The sequence below is a fragment of the Rhinolophus hipposideros genome (assembly GCF_964194185.1).
Source record: "Rhinolophus hipposideros genome assembly, chromosome: 9".
In the NCBI taxonomy this organism is placed as follows: Eukaryota; Metazoa; Chordata; class Mammalia; order Chiroptera; family Rhinolophidae; genus Rhinolophus; species Rhinolophus hipposideros.
In genome coordinates, this window is record NC_138055.1 from 66,468,961 (window position 1) to 66,485,728 (window position 16,768).

The 16,768-nt window shown below is 38.3% G+C and overlaps 1 protein-coding gene and 1 long non-coding RNA gene across 8 annotated transcripts in view; one reads left to right on the top strand and one right to left on the bottom strand.

Moving 5' to 3' along the window:
- Positions 1-3,192: 3,192 nt before the first annotated feature.
- Positions 3,193-13,153, bottom strand: LOC308502759. Of its 2 annotated transcripts, none has more exons than XR_013994091.1 (4): positions 12,628-13,153; positions 7,790-7,950; positions 5,199-5,254; positions 3,193-4,101 (listed from the first exon to the last, which is right to left on the bottom strand). It is a non-coding gene; the product is annotated as an uncharacterized lncRNA (long non-coding RNA). The 2 variants fall into 2 exon arrangements; XR_013994092.1 differs by having other exon boundaries at positions 7,790-7,999; positions 12,628-13,141.
- The window catches only part of CNOT2 (CCR4-NOT transcription complex subunit 2), a 107,323-nt gene continuing 103,032 nt past the window's right edge, over positions 12,478-16,768 (top strand). For 2 of the 6 annotated variants that reach the window (XM_081060972.1, XM_081060976.1), the window contains exon 1: positions 13,166-13,265. Coding sequence is in view for 2 of the 6 variants with exons in the window: in XM_081060971.1 (XP_080917097.1) it covers positions 13,261-13,265 (5 nt within the window). In the remaining 4 variants the exon portion in view is untranslated. Of the gene's footprint in view, positions 13,266-16,768 lie in introns of all 6 variants that reach the window. The other 4 variants (XM_081060971.1, XM_081060973.1, XM_081060974.1 and 1 more) reach the window with 4 other exon arrangements.

Sequence of the window (16,768 nt, forward strand, 5' to 3'; positions counted from 1 at the left end):
GCATTCCCAATGCTTAATTTAAAATGTAATTCTTTTCTCACAGAATACTTACCAGTATATAATAGAACTAGTCTGAGGAACCCAGTTTGGATTCTATCTCCCTCCCTTTTTCCTTTAAGTAATTTTTGTTTCCATAAGAAACCTCACAGATTCCTGAAAGTTCTTCAGTTTAAAGAAGTATAATAAATATGTCTGCTGTTGCTTCACTAAACAGAGGATTTCTCCTCCCTTTGCTGCTACAGTAAGAGAGTTTTTTGTTTTTGTTTTTGATAAGAGCCCTTGGCTTTTCGCAGAAAAAAGCTAGCTTCTGGGATGGGGCTACCAGAAAAGGTGTTCCCTACTGTTTAGAAGTCTTATTTTTTATGTTTTCCTTTTGTGCTATACATCAAATTATCTCTTCAGTGGCAGCGGCTGAGTTTGTCAGTGATCAATTGGCTGTTTCTCTGGGATTTACCATTCAATTGTTCTCTGCCCACTTTTTGTGGGTTATGCTTATGAAGTGTTATTTCCTAATTGTGGGCTACTTTATTAAAATGAAAAGAGGTTTGGGGACCACCTTCACCAATCATAAGGTATAGCAGATGTAGCAACTGTTAAGACTTAGAGGCTAATAGGAATTAACTTCACTCATATTGAAGACGTACAAGTGTTTTACAAAACACAGTATTTATCTCTATTATAGGCAGTGTTTGTTTTTTGTTTTAAAGCTTTTTTTTGTTGTTGTTTTGTTTTTTATTGGGGAAGGGTAACGGGACTTTATTGGGGAACAGTGTGTACTTCCAGGACTTTTTTCCAAGTGAAGTGTTGTCCTTTCAATCTTAGTTCTGGAGGGTGCTGTTCAGCTTCAAGTTGTTGTCCTTTCAGTCTTAGTTGTGGAGGGCGCAGCTCAGCTCCAGGTCCAGTTGCTGTTGTTAATTGCAGGGGGCACAGCCCACCATCCCTTGCGGGACTCCGAGGAATTGAACTGGCAACCTTGTGGTTGAGAGCCCACTGGCCCATGTGGGAATCGAACCGGCAGCCTTCGGAGTTAGGAGCATGAAGCTCTAACCGCCTGAGCCATGGCCGGCCCATAGGCAGTGTTTTTTAAAATACCTTGATTGATTATAACTGTAGGTTCTACCTACTTTATATAGAGCTGGACACCACATTAAAAGTGTAATGTTATTTGAGAATTATTGTGAATATCTTGTAACTATCTTCTTGCAAATTTCTTTCTTTAAAAAGTGATGGTCTTTTTAAAATCTTGATAGTAATTGTGGAAGGGACGCCGACATAGAAACTGAAAAAGATTAGCTAACGTATGTATCTTATTTAAAAAAAAAAACACCTATTAAAATATTCTTACAGTAGCAAAATAAAACAATCACTAGTTGATGCTATGAAGTGTAATCATTTAATGTTTCATTTTCCTACCTTACCTGATTTATTTTTCTTAACAGGAAACATGTAACAGCTAGCTAGTACATTTATGCTTCTGTTTTAAATGGCCATTTAAATAGTCTTTCATTTTCTTGCATTTTCCATTTTAGATTCTCCCTTAATAATTATGCTTTTCACTTAAAATTCTTAGATTACATGTGGTATTTCACATAAAAATGCCATCATTATAGCAACTACTATTTTTTGAATGTTAGGTTCATTCCCTCTATTATGTTGAGCATTTACATAGATAATCTCATAAAAATGTTAACAACCCTGAAAGACATGGCAATATTTCTGTGTACAATTTTTAGGTAACAAAACTGAGGCTTGGAGAAGTGAACCATCTTGCTCGAGGGTATTCAGCTTGCTTGCATGTGACTTAGTTGGATAATATTCCAGGTCTGTGCTAATCTAAACCCCCAAACTTTTAACTTTTGCTTTTCACTAATATTCTTGAATATCTATGATTTCTCATCAAAAGCTTTAGTTTTCAAATTTTATTTCAAAAATAATTTAAAAATTAATATAGCTATACTTTGGATGACAGAGAAGATCACTACGTAAATATATTCTTTCACCTGAGTTAAATACCCATATTTTTGTTTATGTTTATAAATGAGTTGGAGACAAGCTATAAAAGTTAAATTGCCCTGGGCTACAGTAAAGAACAGAAACAAATTAATGATGCATACATGCCAGGTAAAGACCAACTATTGTAATTGCTTGCTTCTGAAACAAAGGTTTTAGAAAAATTATGATAGAAAAAATGGGGGAAAATGAATTATCACATAGCAATACTGGTATCCCAAATTAAAACAAATTTGTGCTGTATTAATTTCTGATGATGATTTAGGCTTAGCAAAACAATATTCTGTTACATTAAAATTACTGTGATTAATTTAAAATATTTTAGTTTAATTTCCATTTTTTCCAGTTTAATAGTTAGAAAAGAGCTATGAGCATAGGCTTACACCAAGTTTTCTATTCGCACATTACACATATTAGGATAACTTTATAATAAAGTTTATCACATTGGGTACACACAACAATTATTACAAGGTGTTCCTATATTATTTAAGATTGACAAACAGTACTATATAATCTGTATGGCTGGTGTGTAATAGGAACTTGATAAATGTTAGTTGAATCAGAGTTTTAATTATCTATCTAGGTTATCCATATTTATTCATTTGATTGACCAAGCCAAACCATGTCAGAGTTACTTTCTTATGATAAATGCACTGAACTCAAACGAGGAGTTTCAGTGGTGCTTAGATTTTTTTCACTAGGGACCTCTTAAATAATCTTATGAAATCTATGGACCCTCACCAGAAAAATGGGTATATAAAAACATTACATGCAATGTAAAAAAATTACATAATTAAAAAGAGAAAGGATTCTGAAGTTAGAAATAATCTGTGTAATCTAAGGTGAACTCTCTTAAAGCTTCCATTTCCTCATTTGTAAAATGCAAATACCACCTATCTCATGTTATGCAGATTGAGTGAAATCATGTAATTATGGTGCTTGCAATCTAGTAGATGCCAAATTAAGTGGTAGCTATAATTATTAGGTCAATATTGACCTCCTATTTTCTCTCTATTGTTGTTTGAGGTTTGTTTGTGCAGATTGGTTTGTTGCAGCCACTTTATAATTTCCAAGGTTATTTTATTCTTCCCATTGCTTACCTCATTTATTTGGCTTTTCCTTTTAACCTATTATTATAGATGATAGTGACCCATGAAAGCATTGGAGAGTAATAACATCTTTAAAGTTCAGTTTAGAATATTAAGTGGCTTTAATATTGCTGTGATCAATTCCAAAGGTGATTAGTAATAAACCGAAATTCAATATAAAAACAAAAATACTTAAAGGGCAAAATATGGTTCACAAGTTTAAATTGGAGATCGGCTACATACTTGTGGCATACATGAAAATGGGGGAAATTACTATACCCACAACACATAGTTTTCTTGGGAACTAAATGACAGTAAAACACAATGAATAGCACTTAAGTGAGATTTAATGACATTTGAATAATGAATAATTAATGGATACCAAGTCAGAACTGAACATTGTATTGAGAAAGCATTTATTCTCAAAACTGGTTATATTAAAAAGATACCCTCATGTTTTTAATATATCTGGAAAATAATTCAAAAAAGATACAGAATATTTACAAAAGTCAGCAAGAGTGCCATGAAAATAACACAAAGTTTTGGAAACACCCAATTATGGAAAACCTTATCAACAAATTCTAAGTAAGTGACTGTCCAATTTATTTATTGTCATTTTGGGATTTTTCATGTAAATACTGCATGAAATGTATAGGTAGGTGACAGGTTGAAGAGAAAAATATATTATTTAATTTTTATTTTTTTAAAGATTTTATTGGGGAAGGGGAACAGGACTTTATTGGGAAACAGTGTGTAGGACTTGCAGGATTTTTTCCAAGTCACGTTGTTGTCCTTTCAGTCTTAGTTGTGGAGGGCGCAGTTCAGCTCCAGGTCCAGTTGCCATTGTTAATTGCAGGGGGCACAGCCCACCATCCCTTGCGGGACTCTAGGAATCCAACCGGCAACTTTGTGGTTGAGAGCCCACTGGCCCATGTGGGAATCAAACTGGCAGCCTTCGGAGCATGGAGCGTGGAGCTCTAACCGCCTGAGCCACCCGGCCGGCCTCGAGAAAAATATTTTAGTTATGTGTTTGACATAGTGGTACTGTAGTCATCATCATGAGATTTCACTAAACACGGAAGAGAAACTTAATAAAGTTTCTCAAGCATTACAAAATGCTTTTATAAGTAATCAGTAACCTCCATCTGTATGGGAGATCTTAAAAAGTGATCTTAAGAACATATATAATGGAACATGTCCTCCTTCCCAAAATGATGGTATTATTAAGGATGCTGGTCATTTACCATCACAATGTCTCTCGTTTTAGAATGGTGAATGCTTCATTTAAAGTACAGTACGTTCTGGTTTTTCTTTTTTTTCAGTATGCTCTTGATTCTATGCAATTTCTAAAAATAATGCATAGAAGCTGAACCTGTGATCCCAAAACAGTTTTTATTAGTTCTATTGAATGCCACAGACTGGGAAGGAGAGCTAAAGACTTTATTCCCTTTATATTTTGAAAGATTTCGGAATTGAACACGTATATATAACCTGTTTCTGACTTAAGTCTTGGCAACTTAAGGCATCCTGGTGTATGTATTAATTATTGGGATATTTGTCACTCTTCCTGCACAGACTTGTGATCATAACTGTTTTGTTTAAATGAAATTGCTATCACGTGTCCTCACAGAAAATTTCTAATGCAGTTTTTGAGAACTACAGTTAACTATTCATGTTTAGCCAGAAAATTGACACAGGGTACCTTTTTGAAAAAAATGCTTTTTAATTACTAACCAAGTTATTTACTTTTCATTTTAAAAGGTGTTATTTCTGATGTGTACTGAATAAATGTAATTTTTTGTGCTAGACCTTTGACTGCTTTCAAGCACTGTAATGTGAAGTATGGTTAGAAACAATAATAATTAAAATATATATTAACCCTGGCAGGACTGAACTGTATCTCTCTAAAATTTTTTTCTTGTGTTGCGATGTTTGCCAGCATTCAGTACTGTTGATCGGATATAGGTTTACATGCTCATTTTCAGCTATTTCCTATAACTTGCAGCATGCTCTACAATTCAGTCCTTAAGGGGTTCATTTTACAAACTGTGTACGCTAAGGTTTATTAGCAATCAGATGAAAAATTGAGTAAGTTTATACCATAGTTTTGTAGGGGAAAAAATTCTGCTCAGCTTCATATTTCATCCATGAACAATCTGCAATGTGGGCAGTTTCAAGGAAAAAATAAAAATAAAATTAAAAACAAAAACAAGCAATGTAAAATTTCAGGTTAAACACAAAAACAGTCCCTGAGCACAAGAACTATTGAATAGCATAGAATCAGTTTGAGATAGGGAGTTTTTAGATTCTCTCATGCCCAAGGTTTTCTTGGGATCTATGTACTTCATAGTTTGTCTTCATAATCTTCATTGTCTTTAATACTGACTGTATTTTCACGTTAAGTTCCTCAGTTAAAATAACATTAACATACAGCTTTTGAATGGCTATCACTGATGCCATTACTAGTTAAGAAGCACAGATAATTCTTTTTTTTAGATAATTCTTTCATCAACCTATTGTTATGTATAAATTATTTTCATTCCTTCTATCAATTCAGTATTTAATCCGTTTCCCTTTTAAAAAGATTTTAATTTTTCATTGCCAGCAAAAATGTATTGGCTCGTTATATGTGAGTTTTAAATTGATTTACTATTATACATTCATTGAATCTGGTAACTTTTGGGGGAATGTTACTTTTTTAAGTGGAAGATACCTTATAATTCATACATAAGATAAAATAATTGGTCTCTTCATTAAGAAAAGATTAATCATATATTTAAACATTGAATAAAGTTGAGAAAGCAGAATAAAAAGTATTGAGTCTTTTGCATGAAGTGGGGACAAAATTTTTCTTTTCTTGTACAAAATTGATTTGAATGGGTAAAAACTTACATCACATTAATTTGGAGATGTCTCACAATTTATCTTGGAAAAAGGAGAGCAGCAAGGCCAGGTGATAAAAGCAGATGTGAAAAAACATGTAATCGATTCTATTTAACTTATTTTTCCTTTTTGGTGCTGACTAAACCTCGTAATTGATTGATTAGCAGGGACTTATCAAAATGCATCCATTTCAACTCTTCTGCCTGGCATTTAAAACTCTCCAAAATCCTACCACCTTATTCTACCTAAATTTCACTAACCCCCTCTGCTTATCTTAGGCTAGTTCTGTCACTATTCATTTCCGCTTCCAAGTTGGCTGAACTGTATCCCTCCGAAATTTATGAGGTTCTAATCCCCAGTGCCTTAGAATGTGACTGTATTTGGAGATAGGACCTTTAAAAAGGCAATGAAGGTTAAATGAGGTCATATGGGTATGCCCTAACACAATATGACTAGTGTTCTTATACAAAGAGGAAATTTGGAGACTCGCATATAGAGAAAACACCATGTGAATTGAAACAGCCATCTATAAGCCAAGGACAGAGGCCCTTGGAAGAAACCAACTCTGTCTTGGACTTCTAGCCTCCAGAGCCGTGAGGAAATAAATTTGTTTAAGCCACCCGGTTGTGATATTTTGTTATGATTTTGCTCATGTTATTCCCCTCACTGAAAATGTCCCCTTCCTTTCATCCACATCTATCTATACTGTCATTCAAAAAGGAACTTAAACAGCCTCTTGGTGAAGTTATCCCTGACATACCAGTTCTCGCTCACTTCCTTTTCTGATCGAGCAGAAAACTTACAGTCTGTACCAGAGATTTTTAGCAATTCCTAATACATGAAGTAGATGCACGGATATCATGAGTTAATATAGATACAATGCTTATAAGAGTGCCTGGCCTGTAGTGAGTCTTTAAATGTTTGCGTATCCGTTGCTGCTATTACTATTTCCTAACTATATTTTTCTCTAATCAAATCATGTTGCTACTGACTCTGTTTAGTATAATGCTAGGTATGTACGTGCTAAAAACACTTGTTGATGAATAAAACACTTAGGGGAAAATGAGACATAGTCCTTGCCCTTAAGCAGCTCATTGTGGAGCAGCGCAAAACCCAATTCTAAAGGAAAGGAAAAAAGTGGATTCAGAAAAATTTCACAAAAGAGGAGTCCTGAAGGAAGATACATTAGTTATCTATTGCTATATAACAACTTAACCCAAACCGTAGTATCTTCAAACATGTTTTTATTATCTCAGATTAAGGTACGTGGCTTAGGTACCTGGTTCTGGCTCAGGGTCTCTTATAAGACTACAGTTAAGCTGTTGGCGAAGGTTGGAGTCATCTCAAGGAGGCAAAAGGACTTGTTTCTAAGGTCACTTGTGTGGTTGTTGGCACATTTCGGTTCCTTATTGGCTGTTAGATTTCATTTCCTTGGAACATAGTTTTATCTATGGGCTGCCTGAATGTCCAATGACATGACAGCTGGCTTCTCAGAGTGATTCAAGAGTATGCATGAGGAAGTCCCAACGTCTTTTATGACCTGGTCTCAGAGTCACAGTCACTTCTACTTTATTCTATTTATTAGAAAAAAGTCACAAAATCCAACACACACTCAAAGGGAGGTGAACAAAGTTCCACCTCTTAAAGAGCAAAATATCAAAGAATTTGTGGACATATTTTTTAAAACCAGTATAAAAAACTAAAAAGTTAAGACATTTTTGGGGGGAGCAGGAGGCAGAGTGAAGAAAACTGCAAGAGCATGAAATATGAAGCAGCATAAAGTATTGGGATAAAACCACAACTAGTACCTGAGGCTGCAAATGTAGAAAAGTGTTATATTAAGGTCTTTCTATTGCATGAATAGGAGCTTGCACTTTTATCCGGTAGGTGATGAGGCTTCATTATAGAGGTTTTATGCAGGGGCGTCTCCTAAGATGTGCGCCATAGAACCCGGTGGTAGATTGGAAGACTGGAAAGAGGTAAAACTTCATGAAGAAAGACCAGATTAAGGGTGGATCCTAGACATATTTAAAAAGTAAAATATACAAGAATTCATAATTAGCTGTGGGATATAGGGAAGAAGAAAGGATGAACGATATCAGGCTTGGCAACTAAGTATGTGGTACTATTTCCCAAAATTATTAGCTTGTTTCTTTAAAGATAAAGGTAGCCTTTTTATTAGTATTAAATTTTTTTATTCTATGAAAATTAAAAACTGATATGGAAATAATGAAATAAAAATAATTGTAATAGTTACTTCTACAAGGTTGAATTAATATCTTGTATATATCCTGTTGGTCCTTTGTAAACTTGTAAATTTTTACAAAATTGGAATTATATTTTAAAACTTTCTTCACATTTTATATATCATATTGATAAAATTTTCTTCACGTCATTTTTAAAGGCTAAATACCGTACTATTGTACGGATGTAGCTTATTTAACCAATATTATAGCAAACAATGCAGTAATGAACCATCTTGCAATAAAACTGTTATACATATTTTTATGACACATTTCTAGAAGAGGAATTGCCCTGTCAAATGCTCATGCTCAAGGTTTTTGATATACAGAGGGTACCAAAAAAATGGATACACATTTTAAGAAAGGAAAAAAACTATTAAAATTTTAATAATATATACCAATAACAAAAGATGACTACAAGTCATGTGTATATGTATATTTTGGCACCCCCGGTATATTGCCAAACCGCACCTTAGAAACGTGCTAATTTATATTCAGTAGTATAAGCTGTTTCTCTGAACCCTTGCCCGTATTATCAAGACATAATCACTTGTTAAAATAACACCTGAAGACCAAATTAATGTGTAACACGTTATGTCGCTTCTAAGTCAGACTTACTATTAAACTTTTATATTACCATTCAAAGCTTAAGATCCTTACAAATATTTTAGATGATAAATCTGAGGTCCAGTATAATAAATCAGACTACTATTCAGTAGGAGTTTCTGCCCTAGATATTATGTTGCAGCACTCTTTTTGATTTGCCATTCTGTCTCACCAATTACTTTATCTTTTTTCTGTAATAACCTTGTAAGTTTCCCAGAAAAAGGTACATATCTTCATTATCAAGAGCTGGAAGCTAAGCATATTTATTCCACTAGTTTAGCATTATTTTTCCTAGCTGCTTCCTAATTTGGATTTTATACATTATACATTGAAGGAAAACTTTCAAGACATTTACTTAAAAAGTCTATCTAATCTTGGATAAGGATCTATTTCATTAGTTCAGTGGTTCATTTATTCAGTCTCGCACATGTAACTACTTATCTAATGTGTACCGTGTGTGGATAAAGCAGTGAACAAAACAAACTTAGTCCCTACTCTCATGGAACTTACATTTTTTAGTAGGAAGAAGGGAAACATAATAAATAAAAATGACAAATTACAAATGCTATTAAGAAAATAGAGGGTCATATGAGAGAGAATGCAAAAAGGAGCTACTTTAGATAGGGTGGCCAAGGAAGGCATGTTAGAGATGATATCTGACTGAATTAAGACCTGAAGGATGAGAACGTTAGTCATACCGTGTTTCCCTGAAAATAAGACCGGGTCTTATACGTATTAATTTTTGCTCCAAAAGACGTATTAGGGCTTGTATTCAGGGGATGTCATCCTGAAAATCATGCTAGGGCTTATTTTCCGTTTAGGTTATTTTCAGGGAAACACATTATATAGTCATAGAGAAAGCATATCTCACAGAAAAAAAAATAGCAAGTGCAAAGGCCCTGAGATGGAGCATCATTAAGTCCAATTGAGAACAAGAGACCCTAAATAGTAGCTTTAATAAGATAGTTCACTTTTTCCTTACATCAAAATCTGAATGTAAGGAATGCAGGACTGGTCCGGTACTCCACAAAGGTCTCAAGCCCCAGGTTTCCACCAGCTTACTTCTGCTATCCCTAGTATGGGAGAACTTCCCGATGGCCCAAACTGGCAACTCTTCTAGGGTGTAGGATATAAAAGGAAAAAGAAGCAAAAGTCTGAAGGTGTGCAACAGCTGTCTTTTAAGGATAGTTCTGGATGAGTGCCACATGGCGTATCTGTGGATATCCCACTGGCCGGAACTACCACAGGGATATACGGAGGCTGGAAAATATAGTCTTTATTCTGGACAGCCATGTGTCCCCGTCTATTACTACGAAAAAAAACTGAAATTTTAGGAGACAACTAATAGTCTGTGCTACAGACTGGGAAAAGCTTGGTACAAGTCAGAAACAGAAAGGCAGGCTGGGTAAGAATAAAATGAAGTTGGAGAGGTAGGCAGGAGGCAGATTATGCAGGCCATGGTAAGAAAACTGGATATTATTCTAAGGGATGCTATTGGAGGGTTTTAAACAAGGGGGTGGCATAGCCTTATGAACTTTTAAAAATGATTGCTCTGGCTGGTATGTAGAGAATGGTCTGAAGGGGCACAGGGAAAAGTGGAAGCAGAGTGATCGTGGATATTGCCCTGCAAGAGATAATGGTATCTTGGACAGGGTGGTGGCATCAGAGGTGATGAGAAGTGGCTGAGTTCAGAAAACACACAAGGAAGAGCTGATGGTACTGGATGAGGGGTTGGACCCAGAATGTGAGGAATCACAGACGATTCCTAGTTTTATGCCTCAGCAAGTGAGCGAACTGTTGGTAGTTTATGGGACGAGTTTGGATCCAAATGTTCTAGTTCAGTACCTGTTAAATTTGAGATAACCGTCCCTTTCATCCCTTACCACGGTAAGATTTTCAGATTGTCTACAACTTTTAAAAAATGTGAGGCCCTCCTTTCTTATAACTAGTTATTTATAAACTCATTTTTCCCCTAATAAAAGGAAAAAATTTTTCTCTCTATTGAAATCAGTACTTTTTCTATGAGATGCATAAGGAATTTACCTTACACACAGCTCAAACAAACACAAAACACATACAGGGTATGGACTGTTTTATCCATCAAAGTGAGTTAACAATTTAAAAAAAAAACCTATCTACCAAACGGGCAAATTTGATAAATGTTAGCAATAAAAATGAACTTTTTCATGCAATAGGACAATTTAAAAAAATGTACCAGTGCTTACTAGAAGCTCATAGCAAATGTTAGCTCATTGAATACCTAGAAGCAACCTCTAAGGTAGGTATTAAACAAGCTTTACAAAATTTTAACAGATTGGACACCAGTACCCGAACAATTAAAACTTGTTCTCCCACAAGACTTAAAGTAAATTTATCCTAAGCAGTGTTCTCAAGAAAGCAACAGTATCAGTGTATTTATTCCTAATGCTCCTACCCTACACATTTACTGTGGGAATGTTTGTTGTCTTACTTCTTTCAGTAAGATGTCCAAGGTAACAAAACCTCCGATTAGACCTGTCCCCTTCTGGAAGTGATTTCTTCAATTTTACCAATGCTTATGTTATTTAAAACTTGTGCTTTTTTGAGCACATATAGGGATGTTAAGAATAAGGTACATCTTTTGGTCTTAACAAAGTCCTCTATGTGAGTCAAACTAATAAATGGTAAGTAATACTTGATGTTACTATATACATATCCACATACCCCATTTTTCATTCCATCTTATGATTCCCAATATTAATAGTTATGCTTTGAAGTCATTAACAGATGAAAATGCTCAGTAACACACAGATATGCGTACACATAGGTATGCAAACCCCTGTATGTAGGACACAGAGGTGCAGTCAGTGTTTTAACACACCACCTTACACAGAAGAGCAAGGTAAGCAGCAGGAAGGAACGGGGGGGGGGGGGGGGGGCGGGGAAGGGAGGGAGCCGGGAGGGAAGAATTCAAAGACGTGTTAGTCCTCCTTGAATTTTCCTGAAGTGAAAAAACACAGTGAAGCAGCATGTTTAATGAAATGAAAAACCAGGCAAACGTTTTCTACTGGCTACATCAGCACCGTTTGAAGTTTAAATACATTTACACAGAAAGTACCAATTCAAAGTACCCTGTATTCTGTAATCACGGGTCACCTTTTATTGTACAGCATGCTTAGTTTTCTTCCTACTTATGACCCACAGAGGCCCTCTGACCTTCAATGACAACATTTTAAACTGGATGACAGTGAGTTTTGGGGGAGGGAAAGGTGATTTTACACCAGGAACAAACAAAGGAAGTAGACATTTTACTTACTCCAAATGAACTGTACTTCACGTGAACAAATTCCATCCCCCAAAGTAGCAAGAAACCGTTTTTTACTTTACGCAACGACACAATCCCCAAACAGACCGGCAGAGGCTGTTTTTCAGTCCAAAAATGCCGGGTAGCACCAGAAAGGGAAGCGTTTACTGATGCACAAAAGGATAAGGAGAGCTTTATTATTTCTAAGGGAAGAAATTTAACTCCACTTGGAGAGACAATTACGTTTCCGGACAGCGGAGACTTTTCCTTCTCCCGAAGTTGCCACCCGAAGCGCCGCGATCGCACACGGCGGCCCCGGCCCCCGCGCGGCCAGTCACTGCGCGCGGGGGCCGGGGCGTGGGGCGAGCTCAGGTGCCACGATCTGGCCGCGGCGCGAGCTCACCCGGACGTGCTTTACAACCCTGCTCCCCGAGATGCTCCCTCCCACCGAGTCAAAAAGAAAACACGCGGGTGGTGCATAGAAACCACCAGCGGTTTGAGCGGGGGGACTCACTTCTCAGGTGAAGGTGGCGAGCGGCCGGTCCCTGGACGTGCGCGCGCGAGCACCGCAGGCCGCGGGGGCTGAGGGAGGAGGGGGGGGCGGTCCGCGGGCTTCACGCGCTGGGAGGGCGCACGGCCCCCGTTCCAGGCTGACGTGGGGGGGGCGGGGTGTCGGACACGAACACAAACACAAACACGCTCGGCATCCCCAGGGAGGGCGGACCCATGCCACCTCAGCAGTCCCCGCCCCTGGACCCTGCGGCCCCCCTCGCACCCAGTGCCCGTGCCCAGTGGGAAGCAACCCTGCCGCAGGGGAACTGTGGAGGCCGCAGAGGCCCCGCTCGTTATAACGGCCACGGAGAAGCTAGAAGCCTCCGGGTGAGTCGGTGCGAGACAAGGTGGAGGCCGCAGAGGGGGAGGTGATGGAGTGAATCACCTCTCCCCACCGACAGTCTAACGCGCGGGAAGCGGTCTATCCACCCCCAACCCTATCCCGTAGGCAGTCGCCGCTCCCACCTTCCGCCGCCGCCTTGAGGGAAGCCGGAACGACGGGGGTCACGGCGGGGGTCAGAGGGTAAAGGTCTTGCTCCCAGCAGCCTCTGCGGTGGATACGTCGCCATCTTGGATCCGCGGGACAAGAAAATTCATGCGGTGAGTTTTTGGCAAATTTTCGGAAGTCTGGCGGCGGGGCGCGCGGCGGGGGCGGCGGATTCGGGGCCCCCGCAAGGCAGGGGAATGCCTCGGGGCCGGTCCGGTCGCGCCTGGGGTCTGCGGGCAGCGTCCCGGCCCGCCGCTTCCCGTTGCTTTTGTCTCGGCTCCAATCGAGAGAGGGAGAGTGGAGCGGGCGGGGAGGGGGGGGTGGCGGCGGTGGAGGGAGGGAGGGGGTGTGTGTGAGGAGGGTGGTGGACCGGACGTAAAGCGTCGCTGTACTCGGGTCGCTGCAGCGGCAGCTCCGGATCCTAGGCCCGGTCCCTTCGGCCGGCGCTGGGGCTTCCCCCAGACTCCGCTCCCACGGGCTCCCGCCAGCTCGGAGGAGCCTCCGCCGCGCCGCTTCCTGGGGAAGAAGAGAAGGCGGCAGCGGCGGTGGCCAAGGAGCCCGGGCCCGCTTTAGACGGCACTGCCGCCTTCCCATCAGCTGCCGCGGTCCCTGGCTGTTCACATTCCCTCAGTACACAGACAGCACCTGCAACTTGTGTGTATGTGTGTTTGTGTAAAAGATGGGGAACACCGGACTGGCTAACGGGCCCCAGGCGCCTCCAGGCCCTGGGACACCGAAGGCTTCGGATGGTGGAAGGAGTGCAACTGGGATGCTTCCTCTGCTCCCGCACCCGGAGGGTGAAGCTGCCGTAGTGGTGGGGACAGCGAGGAGAGTCCTGGGCGGCGGAGGAACCCGAGACGCTTCTGTCTGTGAAGTTGTGGCCCTGGGTTTCTACTTCCGCCGGGGCCTCCCCACCTTTTGCTGTCTTGAGTCTCACGTAAAAGTTTTACGGAAGAAATGAATAGTCTTAAAAGAGGCTCTCCTAGGTCTTAGTTGAGGCTCTGTGTCCGTCGAGGAGAGAAAACCTGTAACTCTTGGTGATTGAACCTTTTTGAATGCGAGTTGTAGTGGTTTTTTTTTTTTTGTTTTTTTTTTTTAAATAAAAGCATTTCCAAGGTTTTAGAATTTGCATTTATTCCAGGCCCTGTGAGTACGGTATTACCACCATAAAAGTCCTACGTGCGGGTACCACCCTCTCGGAAGGAACCCAAACATCAACTTCCTTTGAATCCTAGGAGATGCCTCCACTTTTCAGAAGACCGAATGCAACAGTTTTGTTTGATTTTCATAAAACTCTTGGCCAAAGAATCCTCCTCCTTTCTTAATCTTCGGGATGGTTTCTAATAAGTACAAGAACATTAAGTATTCACTGATACCAACTCTTAGATGATTTGAGAAGTGGTAGAAGACACTGAGTTAACAAAACCTGTAAAGGAGAGAGGCCATACTTGAATTTTGTTCAGCGTTGAACACATTTCCTGTCTTGCTTGATGTTAGGGATTTCTAGACCTCTGGAATAAGGGCACCTTTTGATTTGAAAGTATCTACGTATTTACATACCAGGTTTATGTTGAATTGTTAGGTAATATTTGCTATAGTTGACAATATTCTTTCCCAAACGTCAACGAACACACCTCTTTGGCAATTATGGAAGATAACCTTATCCTAGATGTGAAGGGATGATTAAGAATCACCGTGAGCTGAGATGGTTAAGTGCCTACTACATTCAAATAGTTAGATGTCTGCATTCTGCATTCTGATCTCTTTTCATTGAAATCCTTCTTAATGGATCAAGATCTTTAGTAAACTTTGTTTGTTGAACTCAACAGTTTGTAATTTTGTAAAATTAAATCCAAAGGAAAAATACAAAATGCACGTAAAAAGGCAAAACTGCTCCACTTCTTTGTAAGATCCTCATTTAATTTTAAAAAGTTAACTTTTCTCATCCTTTTCTGGGGGCTTGAATTGCAGTGACTTCTGTGACTACTTTGTATTTTAGACGGGAACTGAGAAACTCACATTTTTGCATCCTAATTGATGCTGCTGCATCAAAAATATATTCATGTAAGCATCATTTGTTGGCAGAACCCTTTTATTCTAAGTATACTGGGTAGAGATATCTGTAACCTAATCTGATACTCTTGGGGAATGAAAAATGCCTGTATGTTTAACCAAACAAATACAACTTTTGAAAATTTTTCAGTTTCTGTAATACTTTTGTTTTAAAGTGAATTTATAAGGTGGGAAAATGAGAGCAAAATGTGTAAGTGACTTACATCCCTTTTTTTTGGGGAAAGTACTTGATCTTGATTAAACTCAGAATATGCCTCCCCAAAGAGAACTAATTACCTATGTTTTTACTTAGTAACTTTGGATGTTTAATTTACTTTTTGATTTTTGAGATACTTGACAGTTATAACCTTGTTTGTTTCAAAGTAAATAAATAGTTTAAATTTATGAGTAGATTTCATTTGAAGTTCTTTGAACACAGTTTTGGTTTTTCTCTCTTCATAGATATTGGTATTAAAAGTACTTTTTAAAGAGCCTTACAGAATTTTTCACAACCTGTGGGAATTAATTTTACCCTCCTTAGTGACAAATTTGCTTCATAAGATTTTCTGATGATAAAGAAAAGGTATGCTTCATGTCTATGTATGAAATGAGTAGACATTAATAGACTAGTAAAAATAAGTTAACTATTTTTTGCTCTTTAAAAGCAATGTTAAACAGTATTTTTGTCTTAATTATTTTAACTGTGGAAAGTTCATTCTATTAGAATTAATGTAAAAGCAAACTTTTCCATGTGCTTGCTTGAATAGCCATTTGAGGACAACTTATGCAAATAGTGATAGTCTTAGTTAGAAGATACTGCTAAGATTTTATTTGTTACCTAGACCTCGAGTGGCTTTTGTAACACAAAGAAGCAAAAGAAACCAAGGTACCTGGTAGGGCAGTTTTACAGGCAGAGTTAATCTGAGTTGCACTGTAATGTTTGAATAGAATTACATACAGTATTGATATCAAGGAACCTAGTGCTATGAGAGGAGTCACGCTGGATGATGATACAGGTGACTGTTCTTACTAGGGATGATTTCTACTTGTGATACTTAAAGGAATTGAATTTCCTTTTGGTTTTCACTAGATATTTTAAGAACAGCTGTATACTGAAATTGATGTCTGTTGTGGAAAGTGTCTTTGAAAAGAAATAAAATGGACATAAGGGTTTTAAACTTATATTTTTTTACCTTGGTTTTGTTCAATGACCCTTTCCTCCTCCTTCAATTTGGATACTTTATATATTTTCTCTTGTTATTTTAGTTTTTCGTTTTTCTGTTAGGCTTCCTTTTTTAATAAACTCTTCAAACTCTTATAACAAGTCATGCTGATATGGCTTGTTCATTTATGTACTTTGTACTATTAGGATGACCTGGAAAAAAATTCCTAATATGTTTTTCTGCTAGCTTGTACTCTGAAGTAAGGTGAAAATCTCTTGTATATCACTTGGGTATATGCTGCATTATGAACTAATAAAATGGTTCACAATGTTTATTTTTTGGTCAGATCTCATAGCTTATATAATATGGAAATGCAAAATGAATTATCTAGGAGGAAAAAA